This window comes from Gekko japonicus, unplaced genomic scaffold (genome assembly GCF_001447785.1).
Source record: "Gekko japonicus isolate JY-2015 unplaced genomic scaffold, Gekko_japonicus_V1.1 scaffold1326, whole genome shotgun sequence".
NCBI lineage: Eukaryota > Metazoa > Chordata > Lepidosauria > Squamata > Gekkonidae > Gekko > Gekko japonicus.
The window spans coordinates 124,652-138,365 of NW_015176012.1; the positions used below are offsets into that span (position 1 = coordinate 124,652).

Below are 13,714 nucleotides of genomic sequence, written 5' to 3' on the forward strand. Positions count from 1 at the left end.
ATGACAAGATTGAAAGTGCTCAACTTGATTGACATTGTATTCATTCAATAGAAGCAATGCATGTTTCGATATAGAAAATGGTCTACCCTGTGTCTCTACCTGAAGCTACATATGCAAAGTCTTTTCCAGGACAGTAGGAAAGAGCAAGAGTCCAGGAGCACCTTAAAGACTAACAAAAAATTTTGGCAGGGGAGGAGCTTTCATGAGTCACGGCTCACTTCAGTGAAAGTTCATCCCCTGCGACAAATGTTAAGTCTTTAAGGAGGTGCTACTGGGCTCTTGCTCTTTTCTACTGCTACAAACGGACTAACACAGCTATCCATCTTTATCTTTTAGCAGGACATTATCACCGATTTTTGCAAGTTTATTTTATGGTTTTTCAGAACTATGAGTTCAGCTCCACACCAACGTGCCTCACCTTCTTAAAACTGAAACAGCAAAATACTTCAAAGTGTGGGAATGGGGAGGTGACCACCAATGTTCCCTCTAAGCTGTGGAGTCTTGTGAGCAAAAATTCTACTTTGTGAGCTCCTGGCATTAATGTTGTGAGCGAGTGATTTGGCTGCTGCATAAATTAGTTTGCTCTGGAGCTCTCCTTCCTGAGCTGAGACAAAAATGTGTGAGCCAGAGGCTAAAAAACTTTGAGCTAGCTCACACCAACTCAGCTTAGAGGGAACACTGGTGACCACCTTCCCTCCTTGGAACATGCTCACCTTAAACACCTGGTCCAGGGTAAGGTAGCGATTTGCTTCAGGGTGAATAGTCCAGAAGGAGATTTTGCTGCTGGCAGGTGTCTCCCGTACAAACATGTCATGAAGGGAAAGATTGTGCCGTATGGAGTTCTGAATCGGAAGGGAGAAACCTTTATAGTTTTCAGTTATAAAAAAAGGCAGACTGTTCATATGAAACGAAGGACACTCGCAAATGCCTTTTATGCATCTACAGCCTAACTCAGAACCAGGATATGGTAAAGGTACGACTGTTATAGACTCTGCACAACTCAGCATGGGGGAATGAAGCTGAATGCCTCCTTCTAGAAAAACAATCTCTGAAAACAAACAAACAAACAAAAAGCATATCTAGAAAAGCTAGAATCCTTACCCGTCCCTCTGCACTTTATGTGAATTAAACCAAAATCAGCCCTCGATCCATTAATATGAAAGGGCTGGTTCAGACATGCATCTCCTTCCTTTGAGAGTTCAGCACTTGATCGTATGAACTGAGAAATAACTGCATTTGAGACAATATCAGACAAGAAGATCCACTCATCACTGATAGAGTTATAACGCAAAATATCCCTGGACGCTGCAGTCCTTGCAGAACCACCAACCTTTAGTTCTCAAACACCAACCTATCATTCATCCCCACCTGTCCAAACACTGATATAGCCAGAGCATGCTGGGAGAAAGGATTCATCACCAGGCAGCCCCCATTTCTTATTGCGCATTGGCCACACAACGGTCAGGGTAGTTTTTGCCTCTCCAGATTCACTAGCATGAAACTAGGGCCACTTGACAGATACACACCTGTCACTGGACAACTGTAACATCAATAGATAAGCCCCTCCCCTCACATTTCATAACACAGGTTTGTTACCTTCCAGCCTGGCTTTGCCACATGCTTAAAGTAAGGGAAATGGTCCTCGATCCAAGTGTAGATGTCTTTCAGCGTCATGCACTTCTTCTCAGTGCTGTTGATGGCAAACTGGATCATGGCCATATAGGAATACGGTGGCCGCTCAGTGAAAGACGCCTGCCATGAGGCAGTGGAGGAGGAAGGCGCAGCACCTTTCTCAGTCTGCTGAGCAGAAGGGAAGGGAAGCATATGAAAGGTGCAGGGTCCATCGAAGGTTGAAGAAATGAGACTTTCTAGCTGGTCATTTGACTAGTTAAATATTGAAGTATTGGTTGAAAGAGGGGGGGAAACAGGGTCATATTAATCGCAACATCTCCATCTTAAATCATTACTGTGGTTGTGAAACCACAGAGTCAATGCTGTACAGTGGACAGAGTGCCGAACCCCACTAAGTCAGGTACCCCACCAGGTGAGCCTGGGCCAGTCACTGTTCCATAGAGTTATTGTCAAGGACCAGGACAGTGTACACTGCTGTGAGCTCTCTGCTTGAAGAATTTAAAAACAATTCTAGCAATTATAATCAACTATTTAAAGCAGAGGTGTTGAACTCATTTGTTATGAGGGCCGGATCTGACATACATGAGACCTTGTTGGGCCGGGCCATGTGTGTCATAAAATGTAACGCCAAGTAGCAGAGAGATAAACTTTATAAAGGACACAAACACAATTGGTTTTTAAAAATTAAAATAAAAACATGCTTATAACATTAGCACTCTTGCAATATTTTGTTTATTTAAAAGTGATAAATGACACCTCTTGCTCTGAATTACTGCATAAAAATGTCTGTGCTGTTGCAATCTTCAGTAGGCTGTTCATGTGTGTATCTGTAAGCTGCAAACCTACGATGATGCAGCAGCAGCAGAACTGGAAGAAGCAGAAGACAGCCAGTTCCACTACAGGCCTGATCCAGCTCCCGGGCCGCATGTTTGACACCACTGGTTTAAAACAAGAGCCAATGCACAACAAGGACATGAGCTGGGGAGGAGGAAGCTGTCACCCGTGTCTTGACATCAAGTGGAACCAGGAGACAAGGGAGAAAAGCAGCATACAAGCGCCACGAATTAGTAAATACGGATGCCCGGTGCAGAAGACTCAGGTTCCCTTACAGAGCCCACTTTGCCCTGTGCCAATGAGCATATCTCCACTTACAAACACTTTATGTGAGAGGATGAGCTGGGAAAAACTGCAGAGTCAAGAGGCTGTGAAACTTAAGAGTCAGAGGGCAAAAAACCTGGAGAGGCACCGGGTCATTGGTATTCAGATCTAATCAAGAGAAAACAAACAACAAAGACCAGTCATTCAGCAATTGTAACTGATCTTGCTAAAAGAAGGCAGTAAGTCTGGAAGGAACCCAAAATCAAAGCCCGTACGCAGGGAGGGCGGGGTATAAATGGAATTAATTAAATAAATAAATAAACAAACAAAGGCAGTAAGTCTGGAAGGAACCCAAAATCCACTCTCCCAGTTTAGGCCAGACTAGATGGGTGATGTGTGTGGGGTGTTAAGTTTTCTACAACTGACTAAGGACGCAATCCTATGCATGTTTCTTAGGGATTAACCAAATGGACTTTACTTCCAAGTAGACATTCACAGGATTGCATTGCAACAACATAATTATAAGCGCAATTATACCTTTCTAAGTCCACTGGAGTTCAGGGACTTAGAAGAGGGCTCCTCTGCTTAGGAGTGTACTGCAAACTTGGTGGAAACAGATGTTGTTTATCAGTCATACGCTGCCTTTCTCCCCAGTGGGGACTCAAAATGGCTCATGTCATTTTCTTCTCCTCCATTTTACCCTCACAACAACCCTGTGAGGTAGTTTAGACTGAGTATATGACTGGCCCACGGTCACCCAGAGAGCCAGTTTGGTGTCATGGTTAGGTGCGCAGATTCTAATCTGGGAGAACCAGGTTTGATTCCCCACTCCTCCACTTGCACCTGGCTGGATGGCCTTGGGCAAGCCATAGTTCTGTCAGAAAAAAGAGCGGTTCTCTCAAGGACAGTTCTCTCAGAGCTCTCTCAGCCCCACCTACCTCCCAGGGTGCCTGTTGTGGGAAGGGAAAGGGAAAGGCATTTGTAAGCCGCTCTGAGACACCTTTGGGTAGTGAAGGGCGGGGTATAAATCTCTTCTCTTCTTCTTCTTCCATTGGGGTGGGGTCCCCAAACCTGGGCCAATCCTAGTCCAGCACTCTAAACGCTATACCACACTGTCCCTCTCTTTGATCCACGTACCAGTCTAATACTTAGGTTGTCTTATTTTAGGTGTCAGCTAGGATGGCTCTACGATGAAAGATCAGCCTGTCCCAGTGATCCTGGAAACATGTTCCCACTGGGAACAAAGGGTCCTGGTAATCAATCCAATGGCCAGATTCTCTATGGTGCTAGGAAACCCTTGGCAGGGCCGGCCCGAGATTTTTTTGTGCCCTAAGCTTATGGTGCTGCCCCCCCAGGCGAGCTTGTCCAGGGGACCCCGGCATGCTCCCTCGGCCCCCGCTTAGCAGAGGCGCCGCAAGATGCTGACCAGGCACCCCAAAGCAGCCAGGTAAGGGAGGGGGCACGGGCGGAGAGGCTGCAAGACTCCCGGCTTTGACGGCAGGGATGAGCAGCTCTCTTTGCCAGGTGGCGGCAGCAGCAGCATCCGTGAGGCCAGCCCTCCCTCCCTCCTTCGGTGACCGAGCCCTGCTGCCCGGACCCAAGGGCGGCCATGGCGTCTGGTGGTTCCCCTGCCCTGCTCTGCCCACAGGGAGGGGGCGCTCCTTCCGGCAGCAGAGACTGCCCTTCTGCCCTGGAGCCCAATGGCTGCCGACCCTGGGTGGCAGGGAGGGGCTGCTGCTGCGGTTGACCGGGAAGCACCGGAAGGCGGCGCCAGGCTGGGCTGAGTAGCAGGAAGGGCTCGTCAGGGCAGCCAGGGCTTTTGGTGGGGGGCGGGTCCTGTTTGGCCCCCTTAAGGGCCACCGCAATCTAGGCGAGTGTCTAGCTCGCCTAGGAGGTGAGCCGACTCTGGCTCCGGGACCTTGACCCGTGTATACAGTGGAGCTCAGGAACCCTGCACTTCTCTGATCCAAAATGTAATGAACGTGCCACAAGCACCTGTTCAATGGGGCTCCGGTTTACCTGGATGACATTCTTTTATATTCCGAAAACAGGGACACACATGTGACATTGGTGAGGGAGGTACTCGAGACCCTCTATGAACACAAGTTATTTGCCAAGCTGTCTACATGTAAGTTCCACAAAGAGGAGGTAGACTTTCTGGGCTACTGCATTTCCCAGAAGGGGTTGGAAATGGACCTGTACAAGGTGGCTGATGTGCTGGGGTGGGAAGCCCCCTGTACTAGGCGACAGCTTTAATAATTCTTAGGCTTCACTAATTTTTACCACCCATTCATCTGCAATTTCGCCCAAGTAAGCCTGCCCCTTGTCACGACAGGGCCAGTGGGGCAAGGCAGAGAGGGGGAGTTCACAGTCCAGTCCGAGAGTCAAGCCAGAGAGAGAGCAAAACAACCAGAGCAAAAGTCCCAATGCATAAAACCAGGCTGTAGTCAGAGCGTTACTGAGAGTCAGAGTCCAGATAGGCAAGCGTCGAAGTCAGGGTGCAGAGCCAAAGATCAAGAGCCAGGGGGTCGTCAAAACGCGGACTGGAGTCAGGAACCAGGAAGTCAGTCAGTAGCCGGATACCAGGAACAGTCAGAGGTGCAGAACTTCTGGTCTGAAGGACGAGTTTGCCAGCACGATTAGCCAGCAGTCAGCGACCTATTCAAATAGTTAACTGGGTTGTTAACTCATTAGTGCCTTATTAGCACTGCCTCGCAAAGTCCTTGATCTCACTAGAACTCCGGGCTTATTCATCTCCAACCGCGCAAGCGTGCCTCTTTGCGTCTGGTTGCCAAGTCCCGGCGTCTCCGATCCCTCGGCCGGTCGACAGGTGGCGGAGAATCGGGTGGTGTGCTGCTGGGGCCAGGCACTGCCTGATCGGTTTCAGGTGCAGGCTGTTCTGGAGGCTGGTGCTCATCCTTTATTTATTTATTTTATTTTGGGATTTATATCCCGCCCTACCCATACGGCCCAGGGCGGCACTTAGGTTTGACAAAGTGCCTTTCTGGCACTTAGGTTTGACAAAGACTCCCATGCCTCCGATGGTGTTAAAGGCACGGAGTCCTCAGTTTCAGAGCTCCCAGGCACCGGGTCGGGGGCAGGCATGACACCCCTCACTGACTTGTTAAAAACTAACAGGAGGGACAAGACAGTTCCAAACCCAGTGCTTGCTTGGAGTGGACGGCTGAATGCCAAGGGGCTTTTGATACGCTAAAGGAACTGTTCACTTCTGAGCCGATTTTACACCACCCGGACGAGAATAAGAAATTTGTATTTCAAGTAGATGCCTCCAAACGTTGCCATGGGGGGGGGGCGATCTTGCAACAGAGGAAGGATGGGAAACTGCATCCACTAGCATACGTTTCAAAAACATTCAGTGCTACTGAACGGAACTGGGTGGTATGGCACAAAAAAGCCGTGGCCGTTAAGTTGGCCCTAACTACTTGGTGGCATTGGTTGGAGGGGGCAAGGGTGCCTTTCGAGGTCTGGACTAACCATAAGAATCTGGAAGCCTTGCGTACCCCACAAACCTAAACGCCAAACAACTCAGATGGGTGGAGTTTTTCTCTATGTTTCGTTTCACCCTCCAGCACTTCCCGGGAAAGGCCAATTCCTTGGCTGATGTCTTATCACACCTCCCCCAACATGCTAGTCAGAGGGAGGAGGGATTCCATGTTCACACCCTCCCAGTTGGGAGGAGCAGTAATGACGCACAGCCAGGCAAAGTTAGAGGCCAGGGAGGGGGGGCGAGCCATGGATTGCAAAATTAAAAGCAGCTTTCACAGACGCTGACAGGGAAGAAACCTCTAAGAAACCCTCCATTCAATTGGGAACAAATGGGTGCAATTGGGGGCAAACTGTTTGTGCCAAAGGCCCTCTGCGGGGAAGTTCTGCATTTTGGGCACGAATCCAGGCTGGCTGGACATTTCAGCTATTTAAAAACCCTCCATCTGTCCCAACGGCTGTTCTGGTGGCCCTGCATGAGGACTGATATCTCTCAATATGTGGGGTTGCGTCAGACATGCTTGATGAGCAAACGAATGCTGGGAAAGCCACCCAGGACGCTCCAGCCCCTAGAGATGCCTAGCAGACCTTGGGAGGTTATTTCTGTGGACTTTACAACAGACTTACCCCCCAGCAAGGGGAGGACAGTAATCTGGGTGGTTGTAGACCTGTTTTCCAAACAAGTGCATTTCTTCCCTTGTAAGCAGCTGCCCACGGCCAAGGCCCTGGCTAGGTTGTTCATGCATCACATTGTGAAGTTGCATTCAGTTCCTGCCAAAATAATATCCAACAGAGGGACTCAATTCATTGCTAAGTTCTGGAAGGAGCTCCTGCAGGTTCTTGGCATTGAAAGGGGCCTCAGCAGCACTCACCACCCTGAGACTAACGGCCAGACCGAACAGGTCAATCAGGTGGTGGAACAATTCCTTAGGTGCTTTACTAACTATCAACAGGATGATTGTGTCGAAATGTTACCTTACGCTGAATACAGTTATAACAATTCTGTTCACAGTTCCACCAGACTGTCTCCCTTTAAGGCCTTGCATGGCTATGAGGGGGCCCCTCTTCCCATGATGGGGACTCCCGACCCCCCCCCCCGGAGATCTCCACACTTGGTGGCAGGGTCTGAGTGACCACTGGTCTACTATTCAAAAGACTTTGGACAAGGCTACAGCGGATTACACAACTCAGGCTGACAAAGGCAGGGCTCCTGAATGGGATTTGCAGCCAGGAGACACGGTGTACCTTTCGACTAAGAACTTAAAAGGCCTCCAGCCACAAAGGAAATTGGGCTGGAAGTATATTGGGCCTTTTAAAGTGTTGTGCAAAATCAATGATGTGACTGTTGACTTGAGTTGCCTAAATCACTCAAAGTTCCTGTTTTTCATTTCAGTCTGTTAAAGAGGGACCTGGGTCCAAACAAGTGGAGACCTTGACCTCCAGCCCCTCCTCCTCTGATGCGGAATGGTGAGCTCAAATTTTGGACTCTAAACTTAAGTGCGGTAGTCTGTATTATCTTATTCAATGGAAGGACTTTGACCCCTCCCACAACAAACGGGTGAAAGACTGTCCTGTACAAGCTCCTAAGCTAATACACAGTTTTCACAGAATGTAATCCAATAAACCTGGTGGGTGAGATCTTGAGGGGGGGGGCGGTATGTCAGCTAGGCCTCTGGCTGCTATGGCGTGAAGGGGTGCCTCTGGAATGTCAGGTTTCCTCTCTCTGTGCCTTCAGTGCTTTTTTATCTCTGTAACATGAGCGTTTGGCCCTGGTGTCTAGCATCAGCTCTCTCTCGGGAAAACAGACCTGTTAACTTTGACAGGCTTCTACCTGCTCCTTGATTGGCTCCAGGCCATCAGGGGACCCTCTTGGACTATGTATATCTGCTTGCTCTGCACGCTTCTTGCTAGTTCTATCACAGATGTGTAAAGATAATCTGCATACTTCAATGTCTCAATAAACTTTACTTCTTCGCATGAAAGTTGTTGGGAACTGATTGCGGCAGGAGTCTGACATTAGATCTCTTTCTCAGCTTTTAGACATTTCCTCTCATTGTAATTTTTGTATAACCAATTGAACAGAGGATGATTGGCGAGCATCCCATTATCTAATCACATGCAATGCATCAAGACTGCTCACTGTAGGGATTGTTTTCCTGATACTCAGACGTTTGTTAACGACCCCTTGTGCCTTTGAGCTCCGAACACTGGAAGGAGGTGTAGGATGACTGCCTGCCCACCTCCCTCTGCTTACCTTGACAGCCGCTTCCTGCTTGGGTGTCTGGTTCTCCTTCTGCATCCCTGTTTTTGCACTGCAGGGGCTCAGGCCGTCTGAGCTCATCTTGCCTAGCCACTGGATGTTGGTCAGACTGTTGTCCAGTTCGCAACTTGGAGCTTCCCTACTGCCTGGGGGGACGACGACAAAATCACAGGTCTCATTATGCCACCCCAGAGCCCCAAGAGAAGGCAGAGGCAGAGACTCAAACAAGATGTTGGCCAGCACCATGTGACATAAGAAATCATGGAGAAGCACCTTAAAAAAACCCTGTGCTTCACTTGTTCACCCAGTGATGCCACATCCTTCACAGTGAAGGCAGGCCCAGCTTTCTAAGTGGCCCCTTGTTCCTACAACAAAGAAATCGGGTAGGTGAAGCATTCCCTGCAACTCACATCCACGTGCCTGAAAGCTTCTCCTGCATCATTTCTGCACGTGAGTCCAGGGGCAGGGCCAGTAACAAAAAACAAAGCAAAAGGCAACCTTACTAAACATAATTTAGTAAACGAAACATAATTTAATCAGGGTTTCCAAACTGTCTGATGCCAAAACTTGGCACAGCAAAAACAAAGCATAAATGAGCAGATGCACACAGAATGAAACACCACTGCTACAGCACAAACATTCGCAGAGCGGCTCACAACAGGAAGCAGGCAGAGCTGCTGCCCATCATGTGGCCGGCTCCAGGCCCCGCCTCCTCTGGGGGGAGGAGCCACGCTCGGGGGGGGGGGTGTCACTCCTGGTGCCAGAAGGGCTCCTTCCATCGCGGAAAACATGCACGGGGGGGGGACCACTAATCCAACATACGAATATTACCCCACACTAAGAGCAGAGAGAAACTATTAACAGGACAGAAAAACCTGGAAAACTATGAAAAATGTGATCCACACACAGAGATATGAAGGCCTGGGGGAAAAATGGGAAATTTGAGGGCAGCACTAAAAAAAAAAAGCTTCCTATGAAATATTTCCTCTTTTAGAATGAACAAAATGCTTCTCAAGGCAAGGTTTTTCACACATAAAAAGTATATCATGACAAAGGTTTGAGTGAAAAAACTGGGAGGTTTTGGGAAGCACTGAAAAAAACTCCTACAAAATACGTTCCCTTTTTGAGTGAGAAAAAACTTGTCTAACAAAACACTTCAGTCATTCCAAGTGCACAGCATGAAAAGTCTCAGGACTTCTTCAAAATTTTCAATGGAAAATGTGAGAAGTTCCGGAAGCTGAGGGGGGGAAATTACACTTCTAGGCATATACAAAATTTCAAGTTTTGTTTAAAGTAAATAATTGTAACAATGATTATAAGATGCTACAATGTGTTTAATGGTATGTTATGAAACAGTGAGCTGTTTTAGTGTTGCAAAGTTTAACCTAATGTCCAAAAAGGCTGGCAGTCCTAACTATTGTGACTCTATGAAACATCCTGTCCAAATTACATGCTTTCTTCAGTTTCAAGCCTTGTCCCAAAAGATAAAAGGCTGATTAGACTAACTGAATTTGCAAGCACTCTCCCCTCACCTTTCTGTCTACAGGGAGAAGGAATTCACCTGTGGTCTTTGGGCTTGGCACATAACCCCATTTCAAGGGGCTGCTGCCCTGCAAAACAGCTACACCTGTTTAGCCCAGGTAGGGACCGAGCTGGGCCTGTAATTATGCCCGCAGAATGGCTTTATGCAGATGACTGGTCAGTTTAAACAAGACTGGAGGCCCACACAAGAGTCCTTTTGTCTCCCTTGTGCTACATTTAATATTGGCCCCGACACGCCATTTCGCTCATGATCTAAGGCCTGCTCAGGATTTTCTGCACGCAAAGCATGTGATCTCCCACTGAGCCAGGGCCCCTCTTAAAAGGCTCAGAGATCTCACCAAGTAAATCCCAGCAACAAATGGCTGAGCTACAGCGGTTTATGATTACTGAGGTGTAGGAATTCCATTTTGGGCAACATGTGCACTCACCTCAAGCATACTTTATTATTTATTTATTTATTTGAATTTATATCCCGCCCTCCCCGCATGCGGGCTCAGGGCGGCTTACAAGACATAGGTGTAATACAACACCACAGTTACACAAATAAGGCACGCAGTGCAATAAAATACGGTTAAAACAATTAAAAATAATTAATTACAGTGGGCAACTCCCAGAAATCTACCGCGACTAACATACTCGCTCCCTATTGTACATCACATTGAGTCAGAGAGGGGGAAGCTATGGTCCCTGGCCTCTTTAGGGCCTGGGGTCACTAGGCGGTGTAGTGACCCCAACCGAAGTGCTCTTTGGGGCCTATATGGGGAAAGACGGTCCCTCAGGTATGCCGGACCCCGGCCATGTAGGGCTTTAAAGGTAAGCACCAGCACTTTGAAGAGAATCCGGAATGCTATAGGCAGCCAGTGCAGCGCTTTCAGCACAGGCTGAATGTGGTCCCCTTTAGAGGCACCAACAACCAGCCTGGCCGCCGCATTCTGCACCAGCTGCAGCCTCTGAATTTGCGACAAAGGCAGCCCCATGTAGAGAGCGTTGCAGTAGTCTAGCCTCGAGGTAACTGTCGCATGGACTTTTGATGTTCCTTTGCAGTTTAAGCAACAGAAGTTCAGTGATACTGCAGGGCTCAGTCTTTCATTGTTTTAGAAAAAATATTTTGTAAACTATGAAGTTTCAAACTATTTTAAATGGAAAACTATGTAAAGGGAATTATATAACACTTGTCTGGGAGACTTTTGAAGAGCAGAAATGTGAGGAGGAAGTAGTACTGGAAAGTGTCTCACTGGCAGATTCGTTCTTCCAGGCTGCAGCTTTCTTTGCAGAAGAAAAACGGTCACTCCAGGACTAGGCAGGCTTCCTTTGGGGAACACACACAAGATGGAGGAGGTGCCACTGCTGTGGCCGTGTTGACTGGCTGCCAGAATGATAAGTTCTGGGCTGCATGCTTGTGAGGAGCCACAATTGTGCTGTAACGGGTACTCGCACACACAGTGTGCTTTGAGTGGTGCTTCATCTGTGTGCATGAATATATGAGACAAAACAAAAGTCCAAGGGCACTGTTTATTTCCATATGAGCTCGAAGCATTGCAGCCCACTTTGTCAGATGGGTATATAAGTGGTGCCACTGGATTTTGTTTTATTTTGGTACAACAGACAAATACAAGAGACTAAAAATCTCAGTCTTCTGCTTACGTGATCTGAAATACTTCACAGAACCTGGAAGAGTGTCATCTTTGACCAGCTGTTTTACATTTATTTCCCAGATTTGAAGCATCAATTTTTTCCCCAAATCACAATAAGAGAAACACCAAACTTACATCCCAAAAGCATAAGGAAATATAAGAATTAACATGTGAAAGTATAAGAATGACCTATCTGCCTTCCAAGAAGCTGCCCCTGCCATGTGTCCTGCACACACTGCTTGTGTCCGGTGACCTTCTAAGGGCAGGTAATCCTGCAGTCTCTCTCTCAAGAGAGAGAGGAATCAATTTATCAGTTGGATCATATCCAGTTGCTGCATTGCTATCCATTCACAAGGGCAGGGGATTTCAAGAACACATGCCCCAAACCATACAGAGATGCAGCAGGTAGGTATGCAGTGCACCACGTGAGCATTTTATTCCTCTTCCGGCACATAACAAGAGTATTGCCATGGGCCTCTGCACTGCTGGATCACAGGCCTTGATTCCAACTCTTATTGGATATGCAGAAGTTAAAGATCTACATACTGTTGCCTTCCTGTTCGTGTCCCTCCATAGACTGCGATTCTGAGGCCCAGACTGCCATCCCTTTCCTTGCCCCAGAGCTTGCTCCAGCATTATCTTCTTCTTGTAGCTTGTTGCAGGAAATGCTATGCTTATCTTCAGATTTGAATCGTTGGTTAATTGCTATCCATTCACAAGGGCAGGGGATTTCAAGAACACATGCCCCAAACCATACAGAGATGCAGCAGGTAGGTATGCAGTGCACCACGTGAGCATTTTATTCCTGTTCCGGCACATAACAAGAGTACTGCAATGGGCCACTGCACTGCTGGATGAGAGGCCTTGATTCCAACTCTTATTGGATATGCAGAAGTTAAAGATCTACATACTGTTGCCTTCCTGCTCGTGTCCCTCCATAGACTGCGGTTCTGAGGCCCAGACTGCCAGCCCTTTCCTTGCTCCAGCATTATCTTCTCCTTGTAGCTTGTTGCAGGAAATGCTGTGCTTATCTTCAGATTTGAATCGTTGGTTAAATTCTCTTGCTTCCACAGTGGGAGAGCTGCTCCCACTACTGATAAGAAGGAATTTATTAGGCTTGGAGCTACCCCATTCTTTTTCTTTGGCTGCCAAAGCTTCCATGACGGTCAGGACACTTCTGCCAGCAGGGATGGCCACCCCCTGAGAGTCTGACATTGTGGGATGGCTAATTATCTTCATCCCAGCAGGGAACTTCGGGGTTCCAGGTGTCTTCCTGTTTGTGCTGTGCTCACCTGTCCTTGCTTGCTGGTGGCTAAGGGACCCATTGCCCTGCCCACTAGAGTCCTCTCCTGCCAGAGTGCCAGACGCATCCCCATGGGAGGGGGGCAGCTTCCGTCTCTTGAGTATCAGGGGCCTATGTGGGCTGCTCTTCATCCTTGGCCAGGGCATTTGACTTCCATTGAAGACACAGGAACAGACCCTAAAAACACAAGAAGTGACACTTCAGGACAACTCGCAATACGCCTGTTTGTTTATCCCAAGGGGGACCCAAAGCAATTTTAAAAAATTTCCCTTCTCCATTTTATTTACAACCACCACCCTGTGAGGTAGGTTAGGCTGAAAGAGAACCCAAGTTCTCCAAGTGAACTTTCATAACAGAGTGGGGTTTCTACACCTTGGTCTCCCAGGTCCTTTTCAAGTTCTCATGAAATAAATTTCCTATACTTCTATGAAACAATCCCATTTATTAGCAAAGGCTGTCATGAAGAACTGCCACAGTACCTTGACACCTGTGGTTACAATGCAATCAATGCACCACCAACCTCCTACATAAAAAGGTAAAGGTTTCCCTTGCTCGAAAGCCAGTCACGTCCGACTCTAGGGTTGCTGTGCTCATCTCCGTTTCAAAGCCGAAGAGCCAGCGCTGTCCAAAGACGTTTCTGTGGTCATGTGGTCTGCATGACTAAACACCAAGGCGCATGGAACGCTGTTACCTTCCCACCAAAGTGGTACCTATTTATGTACTTGCAATTTCTTGCTTTCG

General features: G+C 47.9%; 1 protein-coding gene across 1 annotated transcript in view; it reads right to left on the bottom strand.

Moving 5' to 3' along the window:
* FOXM1 (forkhead box M1) overlaps positions 1–12,885 on the bottom strand; it is a 44,997-nt gene extending 32,112 nt beyond the window's left edge. Inside the window, exons 1-4 of the mRNA XM_015426538.1 lie at positions 12,582–12,885; positions 8,489–8,640; positions 1,597–1,800; positions 714–842 (exon numbers count right to left, since the gene is read on the bottom strand). Of these exons, the coding sequence (XP_015282024.1) occupies positions 714–842; positions 1,597–1,800; positions 8,489–8,640; positions 12,582–12,885 (789 nt within the window). The remainder of the gene's footprint in view (positions 1–713; positions 843–1,596; positions 1,801–8,488; positions 8,641–12,581) is intronic.
* Between the last annotated feature and the right edge of the window lie 829 nt (positions 12,886–13,714).